At 37.9% G+C, this 27,514-nt stretch overlaps 1 protein-coding gene across 2 annotated transcripts in view; it reads left to right on the top strand.

Moving 5' to 3' along the window:
- Window positions 1–1,276: 1,276 nt before the first annotated feature.
- Window positions 1,277–27,514, top strand: part of kiaa1549la (KIAA1549-like a) — an 84,476-nt gene continuing 58,238 nt past the window's right edge. For both annotated transcript variants that reach the window (XM_007558586.2, XM_007558585.2), the window contains exon 1: window positions 1,277–1,747. In XM_007558586.2, coding sequence (XP_007558648.1) covers window positions 1,552–1,747 — 196 coding nt within the window. In that variant the 5' untranslated portion in view covers window positions 1,277–1,551. The remainder of the gene's footprint in view (window positions 1,748–27,514) is intronic.

Raw genomic sequence — 27,514 nt, 5'->3', positions numbered from 1 at the left:
CAGTTCATGGCAGCCGTTGATCGGCTGACTTGTTTTGCCGTCAGCCGCCAGCAGGGGGCGCCAACTCCCAATGAAAAAGATACTCTCGATTATAAAACGCTACGATTCCTCGCACCCTAGTCTTACTTCTGATGTCGAAATGATGGAGCAACCTCAACATATCAACAAAACTAACACCACACGTGAGTTAATTTATTTAATTTTATTACACCAAAAAGGCAGTCTATTTACAATCTGCCTGAAGCTGCGTTAAGTTGGTCACAAGCTAACCATCCGCCGGAAATGACCTTCAAAATTAACAGCAAATCAAAACTTTCTCTTTTTTCCACAAAAGAATCTTATTACATAATTACAAATTAGATTAAAACTTATTCGGTTTAATGCTAAACAGAAAATTCGGAGTAACGTAAATAGCAATTACTTTTTTTTTTAAGCAAATAGCTGTGGTAAAAACTGGTTTGTCTCCACTGTATCTTTATTTATACACCTTTTTATAGAGTACAGCTCAATCTGAATGTATTTGTCAAGCACCTTCATACAATCAATTATAAAACAAAGTGTAAGACTTTAAAACAAAGGGGTAACTGCACAAACAGACGAATCCAAATAATTATTAAACTATTAGAATAGCAGTAACTGTGAAAAGGCTATTTTAAATATGGAGAAAGATATGAACAATATGCAAATATTAAAATTCAGCAACATTAAATAAGCAACTAACCACAGGACAAATAAACAGAGATCCTGAAACACTGTTAGCTTATTAATGAAATCTAAAATGGAGGTTAATACATAGATTACAGAGATATAATGTTGAAAAATAAAACTGGAATAGAAACCAAGCAGGGATTGAATGTACTTAACATTAGATTTTTTTTAAAGTGATTTTAAAAAAATAGACAGAAGCCAGACTGAAAAAAAACAACTTCTCTGAGAGTCAGGGTAGACCCTGGACAGTTCACCAGTCCATCACATCCACACATCCTGGATAAAAGGTCCCGGGGTGCATAGGTTTAAGAATACTATTTCAATACAGAAAAATAACCTTCAAGTTATGTCAAGTTACCTTCAAGCAATGTTATTCCACTAATACTTAAAAAAATATGTTTTTGCATTTCAACTTTGAAAATCCGACCCTATATTTGAAAGCCATCCAATAAACCCCCCATATTCTACTTGGGTTGGGTGAAAAGCGTAACCTTAAATGCCCAGCTAATGGCATAGTTTTATTTTGAAATAATTCATTGCTGGCTTCCGGCCTTGTAGCTGTGCACTGTCGCTTCCAGCTGCAGTGGGAAGAAGAGCGCCTTGCGGTCGCGGCAGGGACTTCAGACCTTACCAGCGCTTCAATGCACAGACCTCCGCGGTCTGAGACGCGAACAGGGAGAGAAAACTAAAACCAGTCCGTCCTCCTGGTCGACCCATACAGCCTACCGGAGGGCTCATGGAGAGCGGAGCCCTGCTTGTCCGAACCGGTGGCAGCTTGATCGGATGCCTTTCACCACAGCAGCGCCGTTAGATGATTTCCATTCGGGATTAATTGGTTGATCAATGGCTTCCAAACATGCGCTCCTTCGCAGAGGCGCCCTTGGGGACGAAACGGCGGTGAAACCGACGGGATGGATTCGGGACGCGGGGATGGTGGCCGTTTGTACGCCGAAGAGCTGGAGGTGGTCCAGGACTCCGAGCGGGATCATCGTCGGGGCGCTCCTGGTTCTGGTGATGCAGAGCACTTTGGCCGCAGAAGGTAAGTCTTTTCTGCCTTTACTTGATCAAAGGTTATTTCTTCATTTAGATAAAAAAAAAAAAATAAAATAAACCACTATCGTACATCTGCATCAGATTCCCACTCAACCCCGATTGTTTATTTATACAGATCAGATGAAGTGGGATGTCTCTAGAACATCTCTGTACAGTGTTGGTTGACTTTACACGGATGCCTTTAAAACTGTTTAAGCGTTGCACAAAATCTAAGTTGTTGTATTTACTCTGCTCAAATTTAATCCATATTATTTATAAGGTCTAGTATTTGTTAATCCATGGAGGGCCTCGCCGAGGTCTCCAAAACAGGCATCCGGAGCAGAGCGCGCTGTGAACCGCATACCTTAACCCACAGAGTCCAACATCTTTGCATTTGGAGAAAAAAAAAAAAAAACCTTTTGCAATTTTTATTAAAATACAAAAACAAATTTCAGAGTCGAGAGATCTAATAAACTATTGCGGATTTAAACTAAGACACGCAGAGAAGATATGTTTTCGACATCCTGCTTTTCCCAACAGCTGGTTCAGACCTTGCAGATTGTAAGAGGAAAACTGTTTTCTAACAAAAAACAAACAAACAAACAAACAAACAAAAAAACGATACAGACCCTCTTAAAATGATTTAAACAAGATCCATCAGTTTGTCACTGTTGCGTAAAACGAAACCAAATATTAGAGATCTGTGAGGAAAACACAAATTATACTTCATGGTTTTAATAACAACAAAACCCACTTTTAGTAATAATGGCTCTGGCATTTTGTGGCTATCAGATGGCCTCACATCTGACTCTTCAATGCCCAAGATACCCTGATCATGTAGCTGGAGAGAAAAATAAGCCCAGACCATCATCCTTCCGCCACCGTGCTTAAAATCAGCTGTGACATGTTTGCTTAGTTCCTTTCGAAACTGTGGATTATGTTCCGGGCTTGTGATTCTTTCAGAAGAGACTTTGCAAAACCCAAATATTTATTTAAGCTTTTCAGAGAGAAGCATCTTTCTACATTTTAGCCATTCCAAACATGCTATGCGATTTCTGCCTTTTTCTAATTGGTTGTCGTTGACTTTAATATTTGTCATGCTAACTGAGGCTTGTAGAGTTTGTGCTGGATCTACTGCACTTGTTGCTTTTTTTAGTGGCCAGGTAGCTAAACTCTGGCGGTGATGGGCGGCTGTATGAATGACGTGCCTAACAGCAGAATAACGGACCTCTGATTGATTGGAAATACCACAAGTGTAGCTGGATGGACGGCAGCTGGGTACTACTTTATCTCTTAAATCTTACGAAAGTGCTATTTTAAAATTACCAATGCCAATAAATTAAAATATGACAAATAATTAAAATGCAAAAATGCACATTTAAGTCTATAAAAATATGTGGCGGTTTAGCATCATTGTGTATTTATACCTTATTGACTGTATGAGGAGAAGTTTATCACAGTGTTTGGAAAACAGCAGTATTTCTTATTTTTTATTTTTTATTTTTTGCTTGGCCCCTGAAGGAGAAGCAAATCACCCACTCAGACTCTAAAACATTTTCTCTTAAAAAGCACTGTTCCATTTACAAGCGAGTGTTTTCATGAATCCATTGAGAAGAGTCAACTCTCTCTCTTTCACCTGCTTACTCAGTCATTCAGTTATTTTTATTTATTTATTTTTTTCATACCTTTAGAAATTTCAGTCCTGTGTCTTTATTTTCTACATTTCCATTTATAGTCGGGTTGGATGCTCGCAGGGACTTGTTTTCTGTTCTTGTGTGTGTCATTTATTTGCATTTGCAGCCACATGCAGTATGTGAGTAGGAGTTTTCTTTGTTGGTTCTACATCTCCCCAGTTGGTAGCTGCAACTAAAATAAAAACAGAGCATTTTCCAACAGTGTGCTTCTACGCCTCTCTATCATAAACGTCCAAACAGTTATAAAAGAGTCGAACTAATAGGCCATTCTTTTATTTTATTTTTTTTAAGTTTTAAAATGAGCCTAATATGTTAACATTTCTCTGTGGTCATCAGTGTCAGTTTGAAGTCATTATATCCCCGACACAGAGTGTAATCACGGAGCTGCAACACTTTTTTCTGTTCCTTATTAGTGGAGATATATTGTCACCATGGGAACAGATCTGCAGCTTATACTTTTCTTCCCGAGTGTCCTCGTTTTGGGAAAAAAAGCCCCAAACATCTAAGCTCCAAGTTGAAGAGCAGTGCCTAATAATCAGCGACAGAAGATGATGCAGAGTGTGTGCTGAACGGTGGTGTATTTATGAATGAATCTGCATCCTGCTGCCAAACGTGCAGACACACCAGTGTTGTGTCACTGGTGTGTCTCAGTGCCTACATGGGCTTCTATTTTGTTCAAAACTGGTATCAAAGTATCTCAATCTGTCATTTTAGTGACTGGAGTTTTTTCCAGTTGGATGGCGCATACAGTCATGGGGTTTTCTCCTCCACCACTTATTGCTGCACACTGCTGGTCATCTGGCTGAAAGAAGGCCACCACACTTTTCCACTGCGTACAAGAAAGACAAATATTACTGTGGAAAAATACACTTAAAGCATCTACTTAGTTTTCTCTGCATGCATATGGAGTCAGGAGAGAGGCTGTTGTTGATCCAAGGGCTTTATTATGATGTCCCACTGATTTTGCAGCAATAGCAACTTCAACTCTTCTAGAATGATTTTCCATTAGGTCTTGTGTGGGGCTATCATATTTCTTTTTCATTTTTGACCATTCTCCCATAAGCACATTTTTGAGGTCAGACACTGATGTTGGATGAAAGGGAACTGGGTTCTTCATTATTAGATTAAGATCATACACACACTTAAGAGGCGTAACTTCACCAAAATGTGTCTTTTGGATGGCTTTAGTTTCTGACTTAAAAAAAAAACAAAAAACAGGAGTCATTGTATTTAGGAAGTTTGTTTTACAAATGTTTCTATGTTTTTTTTTTCTCTTTCTCCTACAGTTACCATTAAATTGATATTTGTTATGCAAATAGGAGATTATGTCATTTAACAACTTTTAACAACCAGCAGCCGCTTTCTTTATTGAGGAGTTGGCAACAGTGATGACAGCAGGAGCCTTCAAGCTTCTCGTCTCTGCAGAGAAAAGTCAGGCAGCAGAGAAATGCTGCCGTACAGTGAAGACAATCTGTGCAGCTGTCTCTAAAGAGAGACGAGCTGAGAGAGGACATAAATTCATTTGGACTTAGATCGTTTATTGGAAATTTTAAACTTGCAAAAAGCAAAATACAAACTGTAGAATTTGTTTGTTTTCAGAGAAGATGGATTAAAAAAAAAATCATGGAAATCAGGCGGGACGTTGCTGTTTCTATAATGCTGATTGTGGCCGGCGGCATGTAATTGTATGTTTTGAGGTTTTACTTGATTTTATCCAACACAGTCAATCTTAAGAAGCAGGACAGCACTGAGAAGAATCGAATGTCTGGCTGCAGAGTCAGTAATAAATCCCGATGCCGATGATGATTTGTCCTGCGGTAATCAATTAAAATGATCAATATCGCTGATTATGTACAGCACAGCTCGGCTCCTCTAAGTCTCCTGAGGTTTCTCATAGAGGATGATTTGGCCGAAGATCAGAGCTCTGAGAGCCTCACAATCCGATTAAAAGTTCGGTGTCTGTCGTGCTGCCGAGAAAAAAAACAAGCGTTCTCCCTCTGCCAATAAAAGGTGGATTTCTTTGTTGGTTGTTCTGTATGCAAGATTATGCAAAACTAGCTGAGTTTTATGAAAAGTGCTAGAGAAGTAGAGCATGAACAAGAGCAGATTATGTTTTTGTGCAGCTCCAGGTCACGCTCTTAAAAAAAAAAAAGTTTTAAGGTTGGAATTCATTTTAACTCATTAGCTTAATGTAATTACACTAAAATGCAACTGTCTTTTATCCATTCTGCTGCTTTGCATTTACATAATCACTCGGATCTTTTGTTGGTGAACTTGGCTAAGGCTGTTTCCCACTGTGCAACACTGGCTAAATACGACGTTGCTCAGAGTTGGAGAAAGATTAAGGGAATATTTTAACTCTTTTCGATATAGAGTTGTGGGGAAGGAGTCATGAACAGTCAGCATTTTACCAACTGGGTAGTTTGGAGGATCTGCGTCAAGCTATTAAAACCAGCCTGACCCCTTTGGAAAAAGTAATAGTCTTCCAAACGTAACAACTGGTGGCACCAGCTGTGGAGGGGACATTTTTTTTTACCAACCCTTCTTTGCAGATGAGTTTCAATTCAACCACATTAGAGGGAGTTTAAGTGTGAATAGCTGGTTGATGGTCATACCACAGCATCCCATGTTCAGGCTTTGTGTAGGCCACTCCCAACATCTTCATTTAGATTTTCTTTCCGCTAAATAGAAATATTCATACCAGTACATGCCAATTAATTTATTAGTTCATTTATTATCTGGTCATGATTTATTTTCTTCAGATCAGTGTATGACATGTCTGTTTTTTTTATTTTTTTTTTATGTCTCTCAGCGTATGTATATGTAATCGGACCTGAGTAAAATTGATCTCATGTCCAAAAAAAGTTGCTTAATCAAAGTTATTTCATGATGTACCAAGGGAGACATTTTCACAGTGTCAGAATTTAAAAAGGTTCATTAAAACTATTAGTTTTTTTTTTTTTTTTACATTAATAAGCAAAATCAGAATTTAAAAAACAGGTCTTCCTTGATAAGTTGTCTTTTTAAAATGTAATGATCTGAAACATTGAAGAGTGACAAAAAAACAAACATAAAGAAAATACGACTGTAAGGCACCTTTTTTTTTCTTTCTTTTTTTTAGCAACAATGAGCACTCTAGGAGTTTCTGTGTCTTTGTGCCAGACTTAGAAGATTTTATTCATAAATATCTTGAACTCTGCGAGCTTCAAACTACACTTAAAGCGCCAGGCTCGTGTTGGACATGTCCACAGTCTGTCAACTGTGATTCCTTTTGGAAACACTGATGATGGTTGACGGATGAGAGGACTTGCTCTGCTGCAACCTGCTGTGTTTGATGCCATTCATTTTGCTTCATAATGATTCAGGATCACACACACACACACACGTGCGCACATGCCCACACACACACTTTTAAGAGCCGTTCCCCAGTATAGGAACCCTGACAAATTGAGTGAATGGAAGCGCGCGGTCCGCTGTGTCCTCTTCGGCACTCAAGTAAATAACATTTCCGAGATTCAATCCAAAAGATTTGCAGAGCCCCATTTCACTTCTGCTCAATCTAGTTTGTGTCAAAGCATAAGATGGATTATGAAGAAAATGTGACCAAACACTGGAAAATAAAGTATAGTGTTGCTGCACGTTGGCTAAAAGCTTTTGGAAGTCCAGGATTTTAGTGGCAGTACTTGATTTATGTGCAACAATTTGAGCAGTGATGAGACTTTAGATTGCATTATGCTGTTTGACAAATAAAGAAATACTCCTTTTATGCCCCGTTTTACTGTATGCCATCAGTGCTTAATGGAACGCTCTACATTTTCTCTGTAAAAATGCACATGTTCTTCATCCAGTGCAGACTTTAAATCACAGTGGATTTTAGTCTTAACCTAACAGATGTGGCATTTTTTAAGGAGACTTTATTAAGTAGTTATTTATATTGTTATTATAATGGATGAAAAGGTAAAAAAAAAAAAAAGGATCATTTAGTTGAGTTAACAATAACAATTGTTGACACTGACACTGCATGGGGTGTCACACGGACCCTGCAGCGAAATGTGAAGCAAACTCAATTTGATTGCAGCATTTTGACTTGTCAGATGCAACTAGAGCTGATAACATCATTACTTCTGTGTTGGACAACAGGACTGAAGCAACGAACGGCCATTTAAAAAGAAAAAAAAAAATATTTGTATTTATAAAAGTCTGTAAGGCTTAAAAATTGATATTCAGTATTAACTGTGGTAGCAAACACCTGAAACCAACAGGTGCAAAAATATCTTAGCATTAAAGCTACATCTGAGCGTCACTCCCGATGAAGTTTAGTCTCAGTCTGCTATGTACATTTCAGTTGACTCTTTGGCCATTAGTTTTGTTAATGGAGTTAAAAACAAATGTCAACATCCACCAATAAAATACGACAGTCCGTGAAGAAATTAATTTGATGTCATGTTTCAGATTTCTTTTCCTTAAGTATATGCTATCTTAAATTGTTTTGATCCCTAATGACTGGGACCACCCTGAAAACTCAGATGAGTAAGGGAATTAAGTTTTCCTGTCTATCTTTAGATTTCATCGAATCCAAAAGGGTGTGTAGATCAATATCAGTGTCACAAAAACTGAGTAAGATTACCACGGTATCACAGCGTTAACACACAAACTTAAACACGACTGAATTCCTCTTGCTTTAATCAGAAACGCTCAAGTTATTTCTACTGCAATAACACCGAAGCTATCTGTAAGACGAAAGAAATGCTTTTAGGACCAGACAATCCTGCTTTTTGTCCTTTTCAAATATCCTTAAGCAGCTGTGAGTGAGTCTCATGTCAGGAGGGCTCCCCACCCAGTACACCAGTTGGCGTGAAGGGCGGGTAGCCCATGAAATTCCAGTAGTTCCATGGATTCCAGTAGACCAGTATCCAGCCTGCCAAAGTGAAGAGCATGCATCTGTTTCATATGTTGCTAAGGGAGACGGACACCTCATGTGAAACATTTGTGAAATCATCACTTTAAAAATGTTACAACAATGTAAAAAAAATAAAAACAGCTTTGAAGAAAGTATTTTTTGAATGTTTGTTTTATGTTAAAGGAGTTAAATAGAATTATAGTAACTCAATTAAATGAATAAATTACACTGAAGCTAAGAATGCAATAAATATAATCAAATCCACTAAACCACACTCTTTAGCACCTGCTGAGTGTGTTGGAATATTTTGTTTATGGATCTGGTGGATCTGTCAAGCTTTTTTCTTAGATCGCTGGAGTTTTGTGTGGGTTTATTGTTCAAGTAATTAGTTGGCTTTCAACTTTGCGGCATATTTTAATACATTTTACTGTCACCAAACATGTGAGGCAACTAGGTTTCAAACACAACCCATAGGAAAAACAAGCAGGAAGGAGTCTGCTGTCTGAGGAAATATTATTATTTTTATTTCCTATATTGCTATGGTGATATTTTAAGTTATTTTTAATCTTCTCACTGTTTTTTTTAAGCTGGTGTGTCTCTACATCCCTGGAGGCTGGTTTCTTTTTTTCAGAGAGATCCTGCAGGCATTTCCCATCAATCACACCAAATTCATGTTAAATGTGCCAAATGAATTTTACCATGACTATTTTTTTCTAAAAGTAAATAACATTTAATAATAAAATAGAATATTCCAATTTATACAGTTTTTTGGCTTTCGTTATCCCACTGCTGGATGAGGGACTTTTATCAGATTCTGGAGTCAGTTTCTGAAGCATTTTCATCCAGTCTGACTTTTTTCAGATGAATATTAACCTTATAAAAATACGGATGCTCACACAGATGATTACAGACGTCCCTGAGTGTGTTCAGTCAGAGCCTTCTTCAGATATGCTGTGAAACGGACTGCTACAGGAGAACCTTCCTGCCTATAGCCATCATCATACAACAACATATGAAAGAAACTTGGATAATATAAGTTTCAGTAATATTTAATTCATTTTACGGATTAAGAAAGTATTTTTGAACTGAACGGAGAGGCAAAAGTTGTCAATGTTGCCTTATTCATTTGCAACAATGCGATACAAGATACAGCAGCTTTGCAAAATCACAGTAGGTCAGATATTTAGTAACCCCTTCTCACATACTGCTGTTTTGCTGCAGGCTCCAAAGAACAAATGCAAGTAAAACAAAAAAAAAGTTGTGCTCGTGATCTGTGATGCATTTTGGGAAAATCCTTGTGACATCAATCCCATTTATTTAACTTTCCTGTTTGAAAGGAAAGTTAAATAAATGTTTCTATTCATTTGGAAGATCACAGAAAACAAAACAACAAAAAAACATCCATTAACTTTTGCCTTTTCTGTTTTAAATTGAGAATTAGATGATAAGGCTACAGAAATGTTTGCTTGGACTGAGTTGAATATTGACAGACATTTTAAGAAGATAAGGTTGAAACAGTTGGAGCAAAACCTTGGAGCCTCAATGAGAAAATCTTCATATTGTAGCTTTAATTCATGCCAGCTGCTCGTGTTTAGACAGCTGTCCTTCTTTCCGTCACCATCTCGCATCACAAGGCAGCTTCTCTTGGTTATATTTCTGTCTCTGTTCAGGTGATCGCAGCTGAGGGAATGGTTCAGTCATGAGCAGATAGAAGGACAAAGATCTTACATGTGGTCCATGCTGCTGGTGTAGTGCGGGTGTGAGGTGTGTGTGTGTGTATGTGTGTGTGTGTGTGTGTGTGGGTGCTGCATCCTCCCAGCAGATGTTCTCCACATTAAAGCAGCAGCAGCTCATTTTGCATCGCTCTGCTTGGCTGCTCTCTGTTCTGTAGTCCTCTGTGTCGCTCTGATTATGCTCTGCTGGAGATCTTTAAAGCAACAAGAAGAGAGAGAGAAAAAAGAAGAAGCTTTGCATTTGCATCTAAAGATTTGCTCAATTAGAACATTTTTCAGCACGTGATAGTAAATGTGTATACATCATCACAATATTTTGAGCAGCATTGCTTCTTTTTGACTGTGTCTTTACCTCAGTGGCCGTAGTTTACTGCAGACAGTGTGTATAATGACGCCTCCTGTCATGGCTAACATCTCCTCTGGCAGCGCTGCCTCTCCTCGCTCTGTTGCCAGGCAGAAACACAGAGTTGCATCCCCACTAATCAAAACAAGGCTGATTATGTATTCCTATTTATGATTTTTGGCTCATGTCATTTGTGATTTTGACAAAGAAAGCCAATCTAAACGAGGCTAAGCACCCGCTGCTTCTCGTTTTACCCATAAGCAGCCAAACACTTTCATCAAAGTCACAGAGCGCCCCCTTCACTGCTGCGCTCCAAAGTTTATTGGCTATTTCTGGAATATGTGTGTATGAGAGAGTTTTCATTAGCAGATTGTAAATATTTCTCCAGTTTGAACATTAAATACATTATGCATGGATGGGGGCCCCTCTCCTCCCCCCGCTGCAAATCACCCGGGTTGTCGGAAACTGTTTTGGATACATCACATCTATAATCCCAATTAGCCACACTTTGTATTTTTGTAATCTTGTGGGGGCTGTGAATGGTTGCATGTTTCCTCGGTGCCGGTGTGTTTCAGGAAGGTTAATTATTTCCAGACTGCCTCCAGTGAGAAGCACTTTGATGTACAAACGAGAGCTGAAAGCTCGTCTGTACGTGTGCACCCTTTGTTTCTATGTACTGTCAGGAATTGCAGTGTGTCTGCTTTAATTGACTCTGGCTGGAAACACAAAGACGACCAAGTTTTCTTAGCTTTTTGCCTTCTCGCCATCTGTGTGCATGCCAATCTTGGTTCTGTCCAGATGTAATGTGATGCAGTGACGGTCTAAAACAAGAGGAAAATGCACACTTTTTGAATATCTATCCTGAGACAGCTGTGAATCTGCATGCAATGTAAATTTTTACCTCACGTAAAGAGATGTGTGAAAAGCCTAAAAGTAAATGCATTCTTTATTTTATTGCATTATGTGGCCGGGTTGCTGTATAGTGTTGTTAAACCATCTATCCTGTGAGATGAGATAAAATTCCCCCAAAGTTAACTCATTTCCATCTGGAAACAAGCGATAAGCAGCAGAAAATAACAAGTTCATTTTCCTTTTTTAAAAATATTTTTTTTAGAGGCGAAAAAGATCAAATCTGAGTCCAACATTCATTTCACAGCAAAGAAGAGGAAGTGACGGAGGCTGAAGTTCTGACTCAACTTAGCAGCTTGGCTGCCATCATCATCATCATCACCATCATCATCATCAGCTGTACTGTCACAATTATCTGTGTTTTTGTAACCGAGTTATGCAAACCAAAGTCAGACTTTGTTCTTCACACACTTCGGTTTCCGTTTGCTGCTCTCAGTTTTAGAAAAAGAAGCGACTTTCATTCTGTGATTTGTTTTCCATGTTTCTCCTCTTACTCAGCCTCAGGAACGCAGAACAAGAAGATTATTTTCTAACTGGAAAATGAAATTCATAGAAGTGCTTTGCTTTTTCCAGGAGTCCTGCCTGTTTCTGCAAGGCTTTTATATCATAAGTCTGGCAGGGGGTTCTGTCCTGAAAAGCTTTCCTGGTTTTTTGTACTTATTTTGCCTTTAAATTATTTGCAGGTTTTTAGAATCAGACACTTAAAAAGTCTTCCAAGGTTAATCATAATCTGGGTACCAAAGATCTGTTTCTTCAGATATTTGTATTGTTGAACTATTCTTGACATGTACTTTTTCTTTAAATTTGGAGATTGTTTCAACCTTGATAAGAAAACCCTGCAGGGATTTATTTTTCTCTCGGCATCTAAGTGAGAGCCAGAGTGAAAAATTGATAAGCTTCTGCTTCTTACTGGCCGGGGTTTGGGTTTAACATCTATTTCATCTTCCTCTGCTTCTGTGTGTTATGTATGAGGTCGTCTGCTGACCCCTTTCCGTCCCGTCATCACTCACCACCCTGAGAATGGGTGGGTGTTTCTGTCCAAGTGCCCTTCCACGTCTGCTCCTGATGTGTCATTTGCCCTCGAGGCCAGTTTTATGTGTTTTTCTGTCTGTTTTTGGCTTTCGGTTGGCTCCATTCACAGCATTTTGTTGCTCAAAACATGATGCAGAATTTGTCTGTGTTCAAAACTAAAATGATTTCTAAACACGGCCCAGGTAAACAAAAGTAAACACTCCTAATTGCAGAATTTTAAATGTTGGGACATAAAAAAAAATGGGTTTCTTCTTTAGCAGATGCTAAAATGGTTAAAAAACTAAGTCCACCCACTAATTCAGTGGCTTGTCATTTTCTGTACGACGTTGTTAGATTCACATCATTTTGGAGGCTTTTTGATCCACTCCTGCTAATGAAATTGACTGAGTATTTTTGCACATCTCATTGGTCACACTTAGTTTTTCACTCACAGGTTTTCCATTTTTGCCTTAATCTTTGTGTATTAGATGATTTATTGCTTAAGTTAAAATAAAACCTGATTTTTTTTCAGAATATTTGAATAATAAAAAACATCAGAGTTTCATAATGACATTGTGTTTCATTGACACCTAGTATATTCAAATGCCTCACATCGTTTTGCATCTAATTAAAGAACTTCCCATGTAATTACATTCAAAGTTCCACAATCAGGAGCAATCAAGGGAATCTATTTCAGTGCCGCAGCTTATTTATCTCAATATGTCTGTCTTGTTAGCTCAAATCACAATGGTGTGTAAATGGAGGAATTGCTCTCGATGACAAAAGGTAATTATTCCCTGGAGATGAATCAAAGCCAGGCTGCACGGTTCTGACCTCACTGAGCTCACTCTGCAATGTTTTTACCAGCCCCGAGGAAAAAAAAAAAAAAGATGAAATCTACATAAAATATTCATCACTGTGCATAATCAGACATGCTGTTCGAGACCTAGTTTAGGTGTTAGGAAGCTGTAAGCATTCAGCAACCCAGATTAGATTTTGTGAGTGGGAAATATTTGAAAAGCCAGTGGGCCTGTTGGCTCGGCATGAAGTTCACAGTGAAGACCCGAAGGTGGTCAGTTGTAAACGCATTAGAAGTGAGTCTGATGAAGCAGATCAGCATCTTTAGTCTGTTTTCATAATTAAGACCGAAGTGAAGTTCTGACGGCCTTTAGAAGTCAGTTATGTCATCCTGCAGATGGTAAGCTTTTGGAGAAGATGTTTCTCTGTGTGCATGTGGACTTAACTTTGTGGGTCCAGACAGTTATGTAATGGGTGGTGACTAATTAATGAAGCACTTATTTTCTCACTCCTGCTTTTTTTTTTTTTTTTTTTTTTGACAACAGCAGATTTTATTGTCGTCATCCTCTCGTCACCAGCTGGTGGTTAAACAGGGTTCTGACTTCACTTAATCAGATTAATGTCTGACGTTTTTATTTTTTTTTCTCTTTTTTGAGGTCAGAAGTGAAATGGCACCGTGTGCTCACACCGAACACATGTTTTCTACCACAGGGGACACATTAAGGGCGAACACTCATCAGGGCCTCAGGGCCAATTGGATGCACTTAGCTTACTTGCTGGCTTGTTCAGCGTCACACGATGCATCGTGCAGCCGTTTTGGCTTGTTTATTTTCTGGAAAATCAATAAAGCTTCACACACTGCACACAAAGTCATACGTCGGGTTTATAAATCTTAAATGCTCTAGAGCTATTGGCTGGTAGATATGTGTTTACATAACAGCGCACTCATTTGCGTGAGGGTGCACTTCAGGTACTCAGTGTTTTAAACCCTCTGAGGAGTTTATAATTGATCTTTACTTCCTTTATGTCAGAACTAAAATATCATCTGTCAATGTTTACAGGAAATACATAATTTTGACACAAGCCAACCAAGAGTGCAATCAGTAGTTGCCAAAAAATGATGACGTTATGTTACATTTGGTCTGGACCACTGAATTCAGGCATAAATAAAACAACCAGGACGTCCACTCAAAACAAAAATTGCGATGGTGATGAATGACGGCTTGTGACTAGTTGGAAACAATGTTTCTTAGTAATATTTATCTCGTCCTCCACTATAAACAAAGATCCAATAATTATTCTGATAATTTTTCATTTGAAAATCACCAATGTTCAGCATTTTGTCTTGTTCCTAGTTAGTCTTTAAACACAAAGGTACATTAAAAAAAAAAAACTGTTCTTATTGTTACATATTTAGTTTACCAAATATCTAATCCTGCTGCTTAGTGAAACCTATTCTTTATTCTAAGATTTTTTTCTAAAACAAAAGATAAAGCCGACCTGAAGCACTATGCAACTGTGAATTGACACCGAGACTTTGTTTTCCTACTTTCATGGCTTTCATATTAAAGTCCTGATGCAATAAAGCCGGATTGTATTTCCCCATAGTGACATATATCAGCTCTAAGCAGAGACACCTATTAATCTAGTAGAGTATAGCTCTCCATTTCACCTTCACTAGAGTTTAAAATGGAAACCTAAGAGTAAAACAAGCTGCAATGTGGGCTGTTCTGCAGACGTAGACGACCAAAAGCTTCTAAAAGATATTTCTGTGTGTTTAATAATCTGAACAGGGAATTTTGCTGTTCCGAATTTATCCGATTATCTTGAAATATTATTTGGAGATGCTTTTATGAATCATAATCTTCTTTTTATGTTACATTTGACCTGAAGGCTGAAGGACTGTTTTTGTCTTATCCAAAAGTACAAACTCGTAGGATTTCATCTGCTATCTACATAAATGCTAAGATTGGTCTTTAGAGTATTTACTTAAGTAGAGGTGATAGATTATAATCCAACAAAAATCTATATTACAAGATTATCCATAGTCACTCATCAAAGTATATGTGGCTATAGTTAACCAAAAAGGAGAATCTGTCAACACTATTAAGTTTCTCACAGTGCTTAAATTATCCATTAGCATTCTCAATTTAGATTTGTTTAAAGTCACTTTTGAATCCTAAATCCAGCCTGATTGTGATAAATCTTGCCTTTAGTGAGATGCCCCTCCTGATTTATTGGTACTCACCATCGAATTGGCTTCACGGATTACACAGCTCCGCCGTGAAATTGTTGGCCTGATCCAAATGTGCGTCTCATATATTTCCTGGCATTTTTATTGGCTTCCTGTTTGTTTTTAAGTAGAATATAAATCTTAGTGCTGGGCTCAGATCCATCAACACTCTAACCAATACCTCTTCCTCTTCCCGCTTCCTTCCTTTCTGAGCTGCCGCAGTCTGGTCTCCTTAGATCCCGAGAGCATTACCGCATTTCTTTTTCTTGCAGGGAGAGGTTAAGTTGGAAGCCTTTTGAAGTGCACGGGGAAACAAACGAGAAAAGAAGCAATTCATCCATCATCCTTATGTCATGCTCACACTCCCGCAGCAACACTCGTGAACATTTCCACCGCGATCCGTCATCATCTCTCATCATATAGTTTGTTGTCACGCGAGCAAGGCCTCAGCGGCAGCAGCAGCAGGTTGGCAGTGGGAGACGAACCAAGAGACGGGATGCAGTCTGGCATGCACGTTTGTGTATTTGGGTTTGTTCCTTGTGCTCTGTATTTTGCCCCCGTTGGTCCGGAGTGGGCTAATTTTTAATGTTCTGCATCCATCTGTGTGTCACTCTGTCGCAGCCCTGCTTGTTTGTGTGTTTTGAGTTTCTGTGCTTGTGATTGTCTGTGGCTCGGCTTTGTGCGTCGCTACACGTTATCGTCAAAAATAAGTGTTGCTCTGTGTGCGCGCGCCAAGGTAAGCGGACGTAAGGCCAGATGATGTAACAGTTTTTGTCCCCTGCACGTCGCGTCATGCTTCGGAGTTCGTTGTGTGGCAGACACGCATTTTAGTTGCGTATTTGTGTGTCTGTAGTGGATTATTTCCTGGATGCATCTAGTTAAAAATAGCCAGGGAGCCACTCGGTTTATAGCGAGGCATTAATCCCTAATTGTTTAAAGTGCAGACTTTCATAGTCAGAATGGAATAGTGGGGGGTGAACTGTTTTGGTTGAGATCAAGGCTTCAACATGGTTTCTGTGAAAGTGTGTGCAAGCTCCGCAGGACCTTGCAGATGTGATCACGTTTGTGGTTCTGCTGTTTTTTGGGTCAACTAAAGGCTGAATATGACTTAATAGTTCACGTTTTTTCACTTCACTTTAATAGGTGATGACAATACCCTGGTTTGTCAGCTATCACCATGAAAGAAAAGATGAACAAGTAATTTCCTACTTGCACCTAAGCACAGGTTTTCTGTCTTTGTGATTCATGAGAAATTGATTGTTCAAATATTGGTTACAGCAAATATCCTCACACAGTATCTCCATTCACCACAGAGCATGTTGGTTTTGTTTTTCTTGCTTGTTATTTATTTATTTTCTTTACTTGACTTTTTTTTTGTGCCACTTTTAACATAGGAATTTAAACTTTCTGCATTTCCAAAAATGTTTCCATCACCCACAGAAATCAGAAATTACCACTGGTTTACTGAAAAGAAGTGCAGTCCAGATCTCAACACCAAACATTTTGTTGGTCTGTTAAGGATCTATGACCTTAAGAGGACATATTAACTTTTGATGCCACGTAGAAACCAATTCAGGAGATTGTGGATTAGAAAACATTATGTAATGGGGAATCTATTAACATCCATTTGCTCCAATTTTCTACACTAACACTAGTGATATTTCCATGATTAGTAAAGAGAATAGTGTCCCAGTTCTGTATTGTAAAGTTGAGAGCCTTTTAGCAGTGCTTTGAGAAGATGAAATGTATAATAAATGGGCCTGGTGCAGTAAAATACTAATGGAATAATAAAAATGAAAGCTGTGACGGAGTCGACCCAGGCCCCAGCTTGTGTCTCTTGGTGTTTGTTGCCCTTCAACTTAAGGACCAGAGGAGAAGAGGCGGGGACATGACAGAAATACGAGCTGATGTGTACAGAATAATTAATAAAATACTTGGTAGATGAATTATCTTCTTTGTTTCTAAAATTGGGAAGTTCTGCAATAATATTATTGAGCCAGACAGATACTGTATGACATGCATGAATGATTTAAAGAAATCAAACTTCCCATAGATATATGAATATAAAATCAAAATAAAAAACAAACAAACATACATACAATAAAATAAGCTCAACATTTTTTTTTAGTTAAAGGCTTGTTTGCAATGGTACCAATCATGCACAAGATCATTTAAAGGGCTTTATTGGACAAACAGGAAAACAGTTAAAATTACATGAAAGACAAGAAGTACAGCATATTAAATTAGTAAAGTTGTTTATGGGCTGAGTAAAAGTGGCAAAGAAAATGTTTGAGTTCTACATCTAGTCGATTTTTAGTATGGCTGGCCTGACAAAATTAATTAATCCACACTCACAGTAGCAAGGTATAAATCCAATAGATTACCTTTGGGCTCTTGTGGAATAGAAGATTTGCATTATGGATGTACAGCCAACAAATCAGCTTCATAAATATTAACAACATGGACGCTGTGTTTGAGAAATGTTTCAAACACACCGCTGAATTCATGCAGTGACGAAGCTCTAATCTGGCACTGCCGAAGCCTCACAAAGGGGCTGCTGAGAGAAGATTGTTTTGCTTTGTCAGTAAATGTGACTGTTAAGTCGTCTGCAGATTTAACAATTTACATTTCGTAACGTGAATAAGGGCGTGTGTGACTGAAATATAAACTGAAAGCTTGGAAACACAGAGTTGCCATTTCATTGCCATTCTCAGTTCAGTGTGTTTCCCCAGTTCTACGTCTAAGAGTTAAGAAAAAGGGCTACAGCTGCGTTTTTGTCACAGTGATCCTTGCACTGAGTTGGACAAATAGCTGCAATAACTGTGGCCTAAATGTGCAGCAGGCTTTAGTCATCAGGGACTGTCTACTGTGCGAAACAGTAAAAAGAGCAGCCGTCTCGGCTGTCTACCATCTTAAAGTGGGATTTATTTTCAGGAAAATCATTTTCAGTGAACGTCGTGTGATAGAAAACACTGTACAGTAACCTGGAGCATTTGTTTTGCAGTGTTCTTTAAAAGGCTTTTTGTGTTGCTGCCAACTGATAATTGAATTTTGCAACATTTGTAACTGAATGTTGTTCATATTTAGGATTGAAACAATTAATTGGCTTAATCATGGTGAATCTGTTATAGAAATAATTGTCAGCTAATTAAGTAAATGATTAATCACTGACTGGAGTATACAGACTCAAAACTCAATACTCAGAGTTGCAATTAAACCAAAACTGGACTAAAGATATATACATTTTGCATTTAACATAAAAACACCTTTTTTGTCTGTAAAAAGGGTTCTACGTAGAACTCCTCAAGTGGCATAGGTTCAAATGCTTTAAAACCAATTTTCTATCAAGCTCCTTTTGCTAATTTTCTAATTGCTCAAACCAAAGAATGAACAGACTACACTGTACATTAAATACTGTAAACAGAAAGAGATGAGCTTTGTATGTGTTAATATTAGAAGTGTATCTCTTTAGTTGCAGATTCATCCTTCGTTACAAAAAATGATCAGGCACAGACTAAAGGAACGCCATTACATTTCAGGCAATGCTAGGTTGTTTTTTTTTCAAAGGAATTTAATTATTGGTTTATTTGTATTTTTAATGTATTTAAAATCATGCATAAAAATACATTTAAGAGATAAATTTAAAAAGCTGCAGAATGGGCCAATTTCTTATCCAATTTTTTATTAATAATCAGAATTACCAATAGAATAACTAATTTCTAAGTTTTTTTTTTTTTTGGTCATATTTCAAACTCTGCTATTAGCCTTTCATCCTCTTATGTTTCCTGTGTAAGCCTACATAATTGCATGATGGCTGAAACGGTTGCAAAAAATTATTTAAACCCTTCTGTCCAAAGTGTCCAGAAACCAAAAAATACAGACAATGATGTATTAAATATGGTTTTCTTCTGTTTCCTATTTGAAATTTGGAGCTGGTGGAAGCTTCCCTTTGTCGAGTGTTATGAAGAAAGCAGCTGTGTCATAAAATATGAACATTTTCCACAAAACCACTTCAGACTGTTCTTGGTGTCTCTTTCAGTCTCAGTGATTTTTACACTGGCTTACTGTGAACCAAACTTACAGCTCAACATTGAACAGGACTTGAAACTTGTCTTTGTCTCAAACTGTTTTAAACTGACATAAAATAATTCATTTTATTCTCTGTGGTTCATAATGTTTTACAGTTCTCTAAAGAGACCATAGCAAAAGTGGAACATAAGGAGTGCAATTTGAGTATGAGAGGATTTTAATTGTAAATTATACAAGATTAGTTTATGTTTGTGACTAACATAACTACTAGTTATATGTGTTGTGAATGTAGAACTCTTCACAGCCAAGCAAATTTGTATCCAGAATGTTCTGGTACTTTAGAGTTTCTGAAACAATATACTTCTGAGGGGTTTTAGTAAAAAATCAGGCCCACAGCCTCATAGAACCTCTACCTTACTTAACGGTCTGCATTAGGAGCATTTCCACACAGATATAGTTTGATTTTTATCAAAACCATCTGGGATGTTTGTTTCTAATAACATCGGTATTTGTTGCAGCTGATCATAGTATCAGCTAAAGTCTCAGAGTTCATCGGACTTTACATGTTTACGTTTGTTATGGTAGGATAGTAAACATTCATTTTCCAGGACGTCTAAAAGACCAATCGCTGTGTAGACGCTGCCTAATGGTTTCTATGGTCGGAAGATAGAGATTAGTTCTCGTCTAGCTTTGTTTGTTACTATTCGACTTTTATTACTATCCTGATTTTAAGATAGAAGAGAAAGCAAATCAAACCAATAATCATAATCACATGAACTAAGTTATTCACTCTTCATGCAGTGATCACAAAAGACAAGAAAAGACATGTTGGTTAATTTGTGTATTTACATTACATTAACATAGACTAATAGATTGCAGCTGAAGATTCGTCTTCATAAACTGTGGCCAGAACAACAGCAGCGTTCTCGTCCTTTAACTCTAAACCCTGTGATACAGACACACCGTTCCAATCTTCTGTTCACATTTACAGTTCACAGGTTTTTGCGAGGAGCAGAGCAACATATTAAAACCTCACAGGAGGCCAGGCAGTAGGAGTGAGTAGCAGCCAGGCTGCCTAAATGTTTTAAGACAATGCCAGATGCCTGATGAGAAGCAAAGCAACATGGAGGCAGTCTGCCAGGCAGCCACAACTAGCAAATAATTGTGGATATCCCAGCTGACTGCCCTGAACTACTTTTCGTCCTGTTAGTCACCTGGCATTCTCGCAACGCCTACGAGGAAATATTAATATGACTTTGCTGCCAAATTTTTGACATTTCTTGACTGTTTTGCAATAGTAATCTGCTATAGCTTTTGTATACCTGTATTTATACTGACCTCCAATAGCCTGGCTCGACCTGAAGTAGGAGAAACTCACAGGAGATATGATTTGTATTAGAATAAGCCTTTCTCAACACAGGTACAGCTTTAATAGTGCACGTTTTTACATTTCACCTACTAGCTGCAGCCTAATGTTGGAGACACATATATAACAAAAACACTGATTGATATTGGTCTCTTAATTAAAGTCTTTTGACTCTCAAATATTTGATTATATTTGAGCATTTGATTGATGATGCATTGTGTATTTGATCAGTTGTCATCAACGATCAATCAGTTACAGGATTTAAATGTTTCATATGCAAAACTTGGTGTAACCGGTATGTGAAAAGACAAAGAGCCTGTCAATGAATACAAGTTTTGTCACTGGAATAAATCAATCTTTTTGTTTCAGTAGGATAATCCTGAAATTTTAACACACGTATTGCTAATAACCTTATAAATACTTTCATTAAAGGAGAACAAATTCCTCTAAACCTTATATACTCTGCTTAATTGTATATGAAACTGAACACAGGTGTTAGATTTAAAAGGCAGTAAAGGTTCCTTGAAATAAAAGGACTTCCTGTTGGAATGTTTCTGAAATTCAACATTAACTCATGTTACACACATACGTGCTTATAGTCAACACAGGTGTAAGATTTCATCATAACGTCTGCGTTTCACCAACAATTAGAAGTTTGTTACACTTCTGCTTTTATTGTCAGAGACCAATGTTAACTTTGTTTCAGTATCTTTAGTCCACTTTAATGACTGATTTAAAAGATGCATAGCTACACGAGTTTGTTTTGGAGGATTTTACTTATTTTGTTTGGATATGCTTTTAAATTATCATGATTTCAGCTTTAGAACCAATTGATTGCATAGCAGATCTTTGTTTTAGTTATACGAAAACCCCGTCGTCTCTTTGACTAAAAATGCATTTGACAACCTGCACTTGGATGGATATTTTTCAAACTGAACAAAATTCAGATGAAGTACATGCGCTGTGATGCATAAATGGGCATAATTCTGGATTCAAAACTACTATCTCTGTCAAAGAACCTGCAGCACATTTCTTTTTGTCTTTGGTGACTTATTGGTGCATCCCTACAAAAGACTGATGCATAATTAATTTGTGAACATTGATTTGTTAGATTTTATTTTTTTATGCCAGGCCGGGTGTAATAAAATGTCAGCAGTGGAAAAATGGCAAAACTAACCTCATTCATCTTGCTTTATGTAGCATCAGTTCTTTTGTGGTTTGATGTATATTGCATGGAGAGTTATGTATCTGACTGTAGCACACTCAGTGGTGGTTGGAGCCTTCTCAGCCCACAGGCATCCACATCAAACAGAAGGTCCCACTGCTTGAAGTCTAATTGTAATATACAGCTTATTTTATTAGTCTCAGTTTCAGTCAGAGTGTATCTCTCCGTGACCCGTCTCCACTAAATAAATGTTAACTGGAGATCAAATAAAGGCAGACACGTTGCCGCTCTTTGTTGTGTTCATGGAACCGACGAATCCATGTTATTCCTTTGTGATTTTTTTTTTTTTTTTTAGAAAGATCAATACACAATTTATGACTCCATTTATCATTTATCTCAATAGTGCTGCTCCCAGCACATGTCAAGCACTCATTTAAAATCACGTCCACTTTTCCAACCTATCATAAGCTGTTTAAATAGAGACAGCAGCTGAGCGTATAGACGGCTTTTAACCAGACGTGTGTAAAGTGTTGGAGGCTGATTGTGATCATGTGGAAGTCAGCGCTCAGCTGTCCCTTGTCAAATAAATAACAATAGGACACGCTCCCCGATGATTCACTTTATCAGCAGTCCACTAATTCACCGTTGCTCCGCTTTCCTCCATGTTTTATTAAGTGACACAGATTAATTTTGTGCTCTGCTCGCTCACAAAGTCGAAAGTTGTCGCTTGAAATTAATATTATGTTTGGTCTGATAACATCATAACAAACGCTACAGCTCCCTGCACCATCTCAAGGTGATATCCGACAGGCAGGGCAGACATGATTTAAGTTCAGAACGCTCTGTTTCCTTTCCCTATCTGCGGTAATGGTTACCCCGGTGACGGCATCCCTGCGGTTGCTGTGGAAACCCAGCATCGGAGGCAGCCTTGTTGTCAAGCTGAACAGAGCAGCTGATTTGTGTTGCCTCAAATAGGTCCCGTCTTGGTGTTGCTGCCTTTTCTTTAATGATTGACTTTGGATTTGTCAGGAGTTAAGCTGCTTTATGTGTTGGGTGTTTTCTTTAATTCTCATATATGAGGATTACAGCAAAACATCTTTATTTCTCTCACCTTCTTTGTTTTTAAAGGATATTTAGCAAAGACATGTTTTTAAAAAGCTCTTGGGTTGTGGAAGTTGGGAGGTTGAAAGGGAGCGAGTTGTCTTTGAATTTGTGTTTAAAGACAACTTGTCCCTGCTTTTTGGCGCAAACCGCCCGACAACTACAGCAACAACAAAAAAACAGTTTGACGTTGTGCCACTTCTATCCGGAGTGAGTATGATTTTAGTTGAACAGCCAAAATGTTGGACTTAAACAGCTGTGAGAGATGACATTTCAGCTTGGCATTTTGCGACTTTTGTGCTAAAATATCACACTCACACACATGCACGCAGACACACACACCCACATATTGGAACACCGTAAACATCACTCCTGCCCGACACATCAAAAGCACACTTTTGGATCGTGGGAGTTTATATTTTCAGTCTTTTTTGGGCTTTTTGAGGTCTATGATTTTTCTTTTCCCCATTCAGATTTCCCACATCCATTTTTGATGAATCAAAACGACTAATTTCCCCAATTATCAAAAGTTATTTAATGTACATTTCTCTGTGTATGATTTGCCTAATTTGGCATTTGTGTGGCCTTTATTACATGCCACAAAAAAGCAACCAAAGATTTAAGACATACTAAATTATAATTTTGGTGTGATGTCCCAACTCATGCATTGCATAAAAATGTTTTAGCTCTCGTTACATTCTTAAAGGGTTGAATTGATACAAAATTTTTCTGTATCTATTCAACCCTTTAAGAATGTAACAATGGCAGCTAAAACATTTTTAGAAGTAATGAGTAAGACTAATCCTAATAGCACCTAATATCGTTTAAGCGACAGTTAAATGATATTTAACTGAACTCCTAAAAGGGGTGCGGGTTTTAATGTTTTTATCTTTTTTAATCTTTTTCAAAATGTCTTTCTCTTTCTCACTGTTTTTTTCAATGTCACATGCTGTTTTTATTTTAATTATGTGAAGCACTTTGAAATGCCTTGCTGCTGAAATGTGCTATACAAATAAAATTTGATTGATTGATTATGCAACCTGCATATGAGTTGTATTTTAACTCTTTTGCACTGTTTATGATTAGAGGTTATTACCATATGATCTGTGCCTTTTAATGGAATTAAAGCAGGCAGAAGTTTTCTGTTTGCTCCACCAAAAGCGCTGATTCTAGACCTGGAAACCTGCCTTTTAAGAACCAACTCTTTTGGTGAGAAGAGCTGCTTTAATCTTTCTGTGTGTCCATCCTTTCTGCTTTGTGCATTTAACATCTTATATTGTCTTCTTCTTCGTCCTTATTTTAAAACTCTATCACTTCTTTTGTAAGTCTTAAGTCCAATTGCTGCTTTCTTCTTCGTTCGCTGTAATTGAAGCTGACAGTGACTGATTGTTAGGTGTACAAAAATAAACCAGTCTCATTGTAAAATTTGTATTTTATGTAACTGTAAGCTAACATAGTGTAGTGTTAGATTGTCTGCTCTGTTTGTGTGAGATTTTCTTAGCACTCGTTTAACACTTTGGCTAGGTTTTGTTGTTGCCAGGCAGTTTTCTTACACTTTGGCAACTCTTGTGAGTATTAATGAGGCTGTTACACTTCTCAAACTTTTTCTGGCTGCCTTTTTAGAAACTGATAAACCTCTTGTGTTTTTTTTTTTTTTGCAAGGCTGCTTTGTTTAGAAAGCAAGCAAGCTTTGTATCACACCTAGCATTTTTAAAGTGGCTCTTTAAACTTTCTAGTGCTTCTTTCTGGTAGTAAAATTATGCTTTTTGTTTTCTGCCTCCACAGATGGATGGATGGCCTTGAATAGTTCCAGGAAAATGTTATTATTGTCCATCCTGTTGGACGGCCTAACAAAATAATCTGCCAAAGGACATTTCACCCACTGATTCTCATACCATGGCATGTTTCAGTGCTCCAACCTGCCATCAGGACTGCTACTCTAGCTAAACTGTGTGTAGCTTGAAATACTGTGGAAAAATGTAAAACACACTTAACTGATTTATTCACATAAAATCCTGAGTATCTTCGCAAATCTTTTAATAGAGGTTGGAAATGTGGTCATTTTTGTATTTGTTTTAAAGCCATTTTATCTAGACAACAATGTTTTAGCACTCTGTATGTGTAAGTGATGTGTGTTGCTCATGATGCAACCAGATTTTTGTAGCACGCGTGTCTTGACATAAAGGGTGTGAATTTAGCTTAGGATTGGGTAAGTCATATGATTAAGGGTAACAAGTATTGTTTGCAATGATGTGGAAGTAAATTTTTATTGCCAGACTTTTAAACATTCTTCAAGTATCATACCAGTAAACAGACCATTTCATACCCATGTGCATGTAGTCTGACTCTCAAGTCTTCAAAATGTTAAATGTTTTGAGAGAGAGCAAACTAAAAACATTAATGATTCTGAGCTGCAAGAGTTAAACAAACAGTTGAACTGTTAGACACATTTTAGTTTAAAATCTATTTTAGTTCGTAGCTTAGATCCCCGATTCTCAAGATTCATTGTTACAAAAAGCCATGTTTGAAAGAAACTTTCAATCTCCTTACTTTGAAATGCCTTTTTTTTTTCTTATTTTCCCCCCCACCAAATTACTACTCATGCATCCTTGAAATAAGATACAGAAAAGAAAATAGCTGCAACCGCTGCAAAAAGGTGCTATTGCTTCCTGTGCTTCATTTCTCTATTTTTGTTTTGACTAAAGTGTTGAATCCACGGTTTTATGCATGAATTATGTGACACCCTCTGTACTGAAGGTTGTTGTCATAAATCATACCAGAAAAGCTGGCGTAGTTGTAGATGCATCTCAACTGGCACGGCTCTGTGATTAAGATATAGATTATTTTTGTCTGCTGTGTGGAATACTAATTATTGAAATGAAAACCTGCCCACACCAGATGGCTATCTGGCAGATTGAACCAACCACACTCCCCCTCCTCACTTTTTCTCTCAGAGCTTCACAGCCCCGACCGTTTTGGCTCAGCTCTACCTTCACACTTCCTGTGTGTTTGGCACTTGACCTCCTCTGCTCGCTGTTGTAGCGGTTTACTCGGACCAGCTCTGTTTGGCTCAAACTGAAAAAGACGCAAGGAAATTGCACAAGTTCACGCACTCCGACATTAAACATTCACCAGCGCAATAATAACTGTACCCGAAAAAAGACAAATATATGAATATTCAGATGGCTTGCACTGAGATGTAAAAGGCTTTACAGGTTTGTGTTGGCAGCTGCAGAGATACAGCGGGGCATCGTCGCATCCAGCTGGCAAGACGCCTTGGTCAAGGCATAATATGACTCCAGCTTAAAAGCGTTGTAAATGGCCTGCAGTGCTTTGTGCATAATTTCTGTGCCGTGATTCTCATAATCTGGTGTAAGCCGAATGTTCTCACATGGAAATAGGCAAAATATAGCCTTCATGTTTTGTCCAAAAAGCTAATGCACTTCAGATCCAGATTTGTCCACCTTTAATCCACCCTTTCTCCTCCACAATCCATCCATCCTGTCCATATTTCATCTCAGTAGAGCTTCCTCCTTCCTAGTGCTTCCTCGGAGGTCTGAAAGTGGAGTCGCATATGCTGCTCTCAGCCAGAGCAGGTGGCTTTTGGTTGAGCAAACAATCCCAACAATCCTCCCTACAGTACAGTCCTTCATTCCATCGATTCCTTCAATTATCTTCACCATTTATCCATTCGTCACTGCTTTATCCTCATCTTTAATTGACTATTCCCATTGGAAACAGACTGTTGGCTATTGAAGGAGTTGCTGTCATGACCAAGACGGAATATCACTAATGTCATAGAGACAATGGAAGACATTATTATTACTGATTATCTGTTTGAACCTGAAAAGTCGTTCCCTTGAGCAGACACAAAGCAACACTAGCATTCTGTTAGAGCCATGTTTCTTGTCTGGCTGACAACCTTGAGTCACATGATCATTCCCCCTTCAGCACAGAGAAATACAGTCAACTACACTGCTCAAAAAAATAAAGGGAACACTCAAATAACACAACCTAGATCTGAATGAATGAAATATTCTCATTGAATACTTTGTTCTGTACAAAGTTGAATGTGCTGACAACAAAATCACACAAAAATCATCAATGGAAATCAAATTTATTAACCAATGTTTTCCTGGATTTGGAGCCACACACAAAATTAAAGTGAAATGTTCCCTTTATTTTTTTGAGCAGTATATCATGGCTAAATATTGTGCTAAGTTCAGACTACTGGTATTTGTAGTCTGAACAAATACATAATATTAAGAAATGCAGAACAGTTTTGTTTTCTTTCCCCCAAATTTTTACTTTTTGTGCCTTTTTTCATATTAAATTATTAAAGAAAAAGCATATCTGATGAATCTGTATTAGCAGGAGGATGACTTTTAGGTTAAATTTAGCTGGCATGTTACTTACCCCGTATTGCCCTGAGCTTGTTGCCCCTGTCATTTCTAACTTCGTCTGTTCCTACTCCCTAGAAGTGACTAAAACA

Source organism: Poecilia formosa, unplaced genomic scaffold (assembly GCF_000485575.1).
Source record: "Poecilia formosa unplaced genomic scaffold, Poecilia_formosa-5.1.2 Scaffold97, whole genome shotgun sequence".
NCBI lineage: Eukaryota > Metazoa > Chordata > Actinopteri > Cyprinodontiformes > Poeciliidae > Poecilia > Poecilia formosa.
Note: the sequence above shows the minus strand (reverse complement) of the source record. Positions and strands in the feature narration are given on the sequence as shown.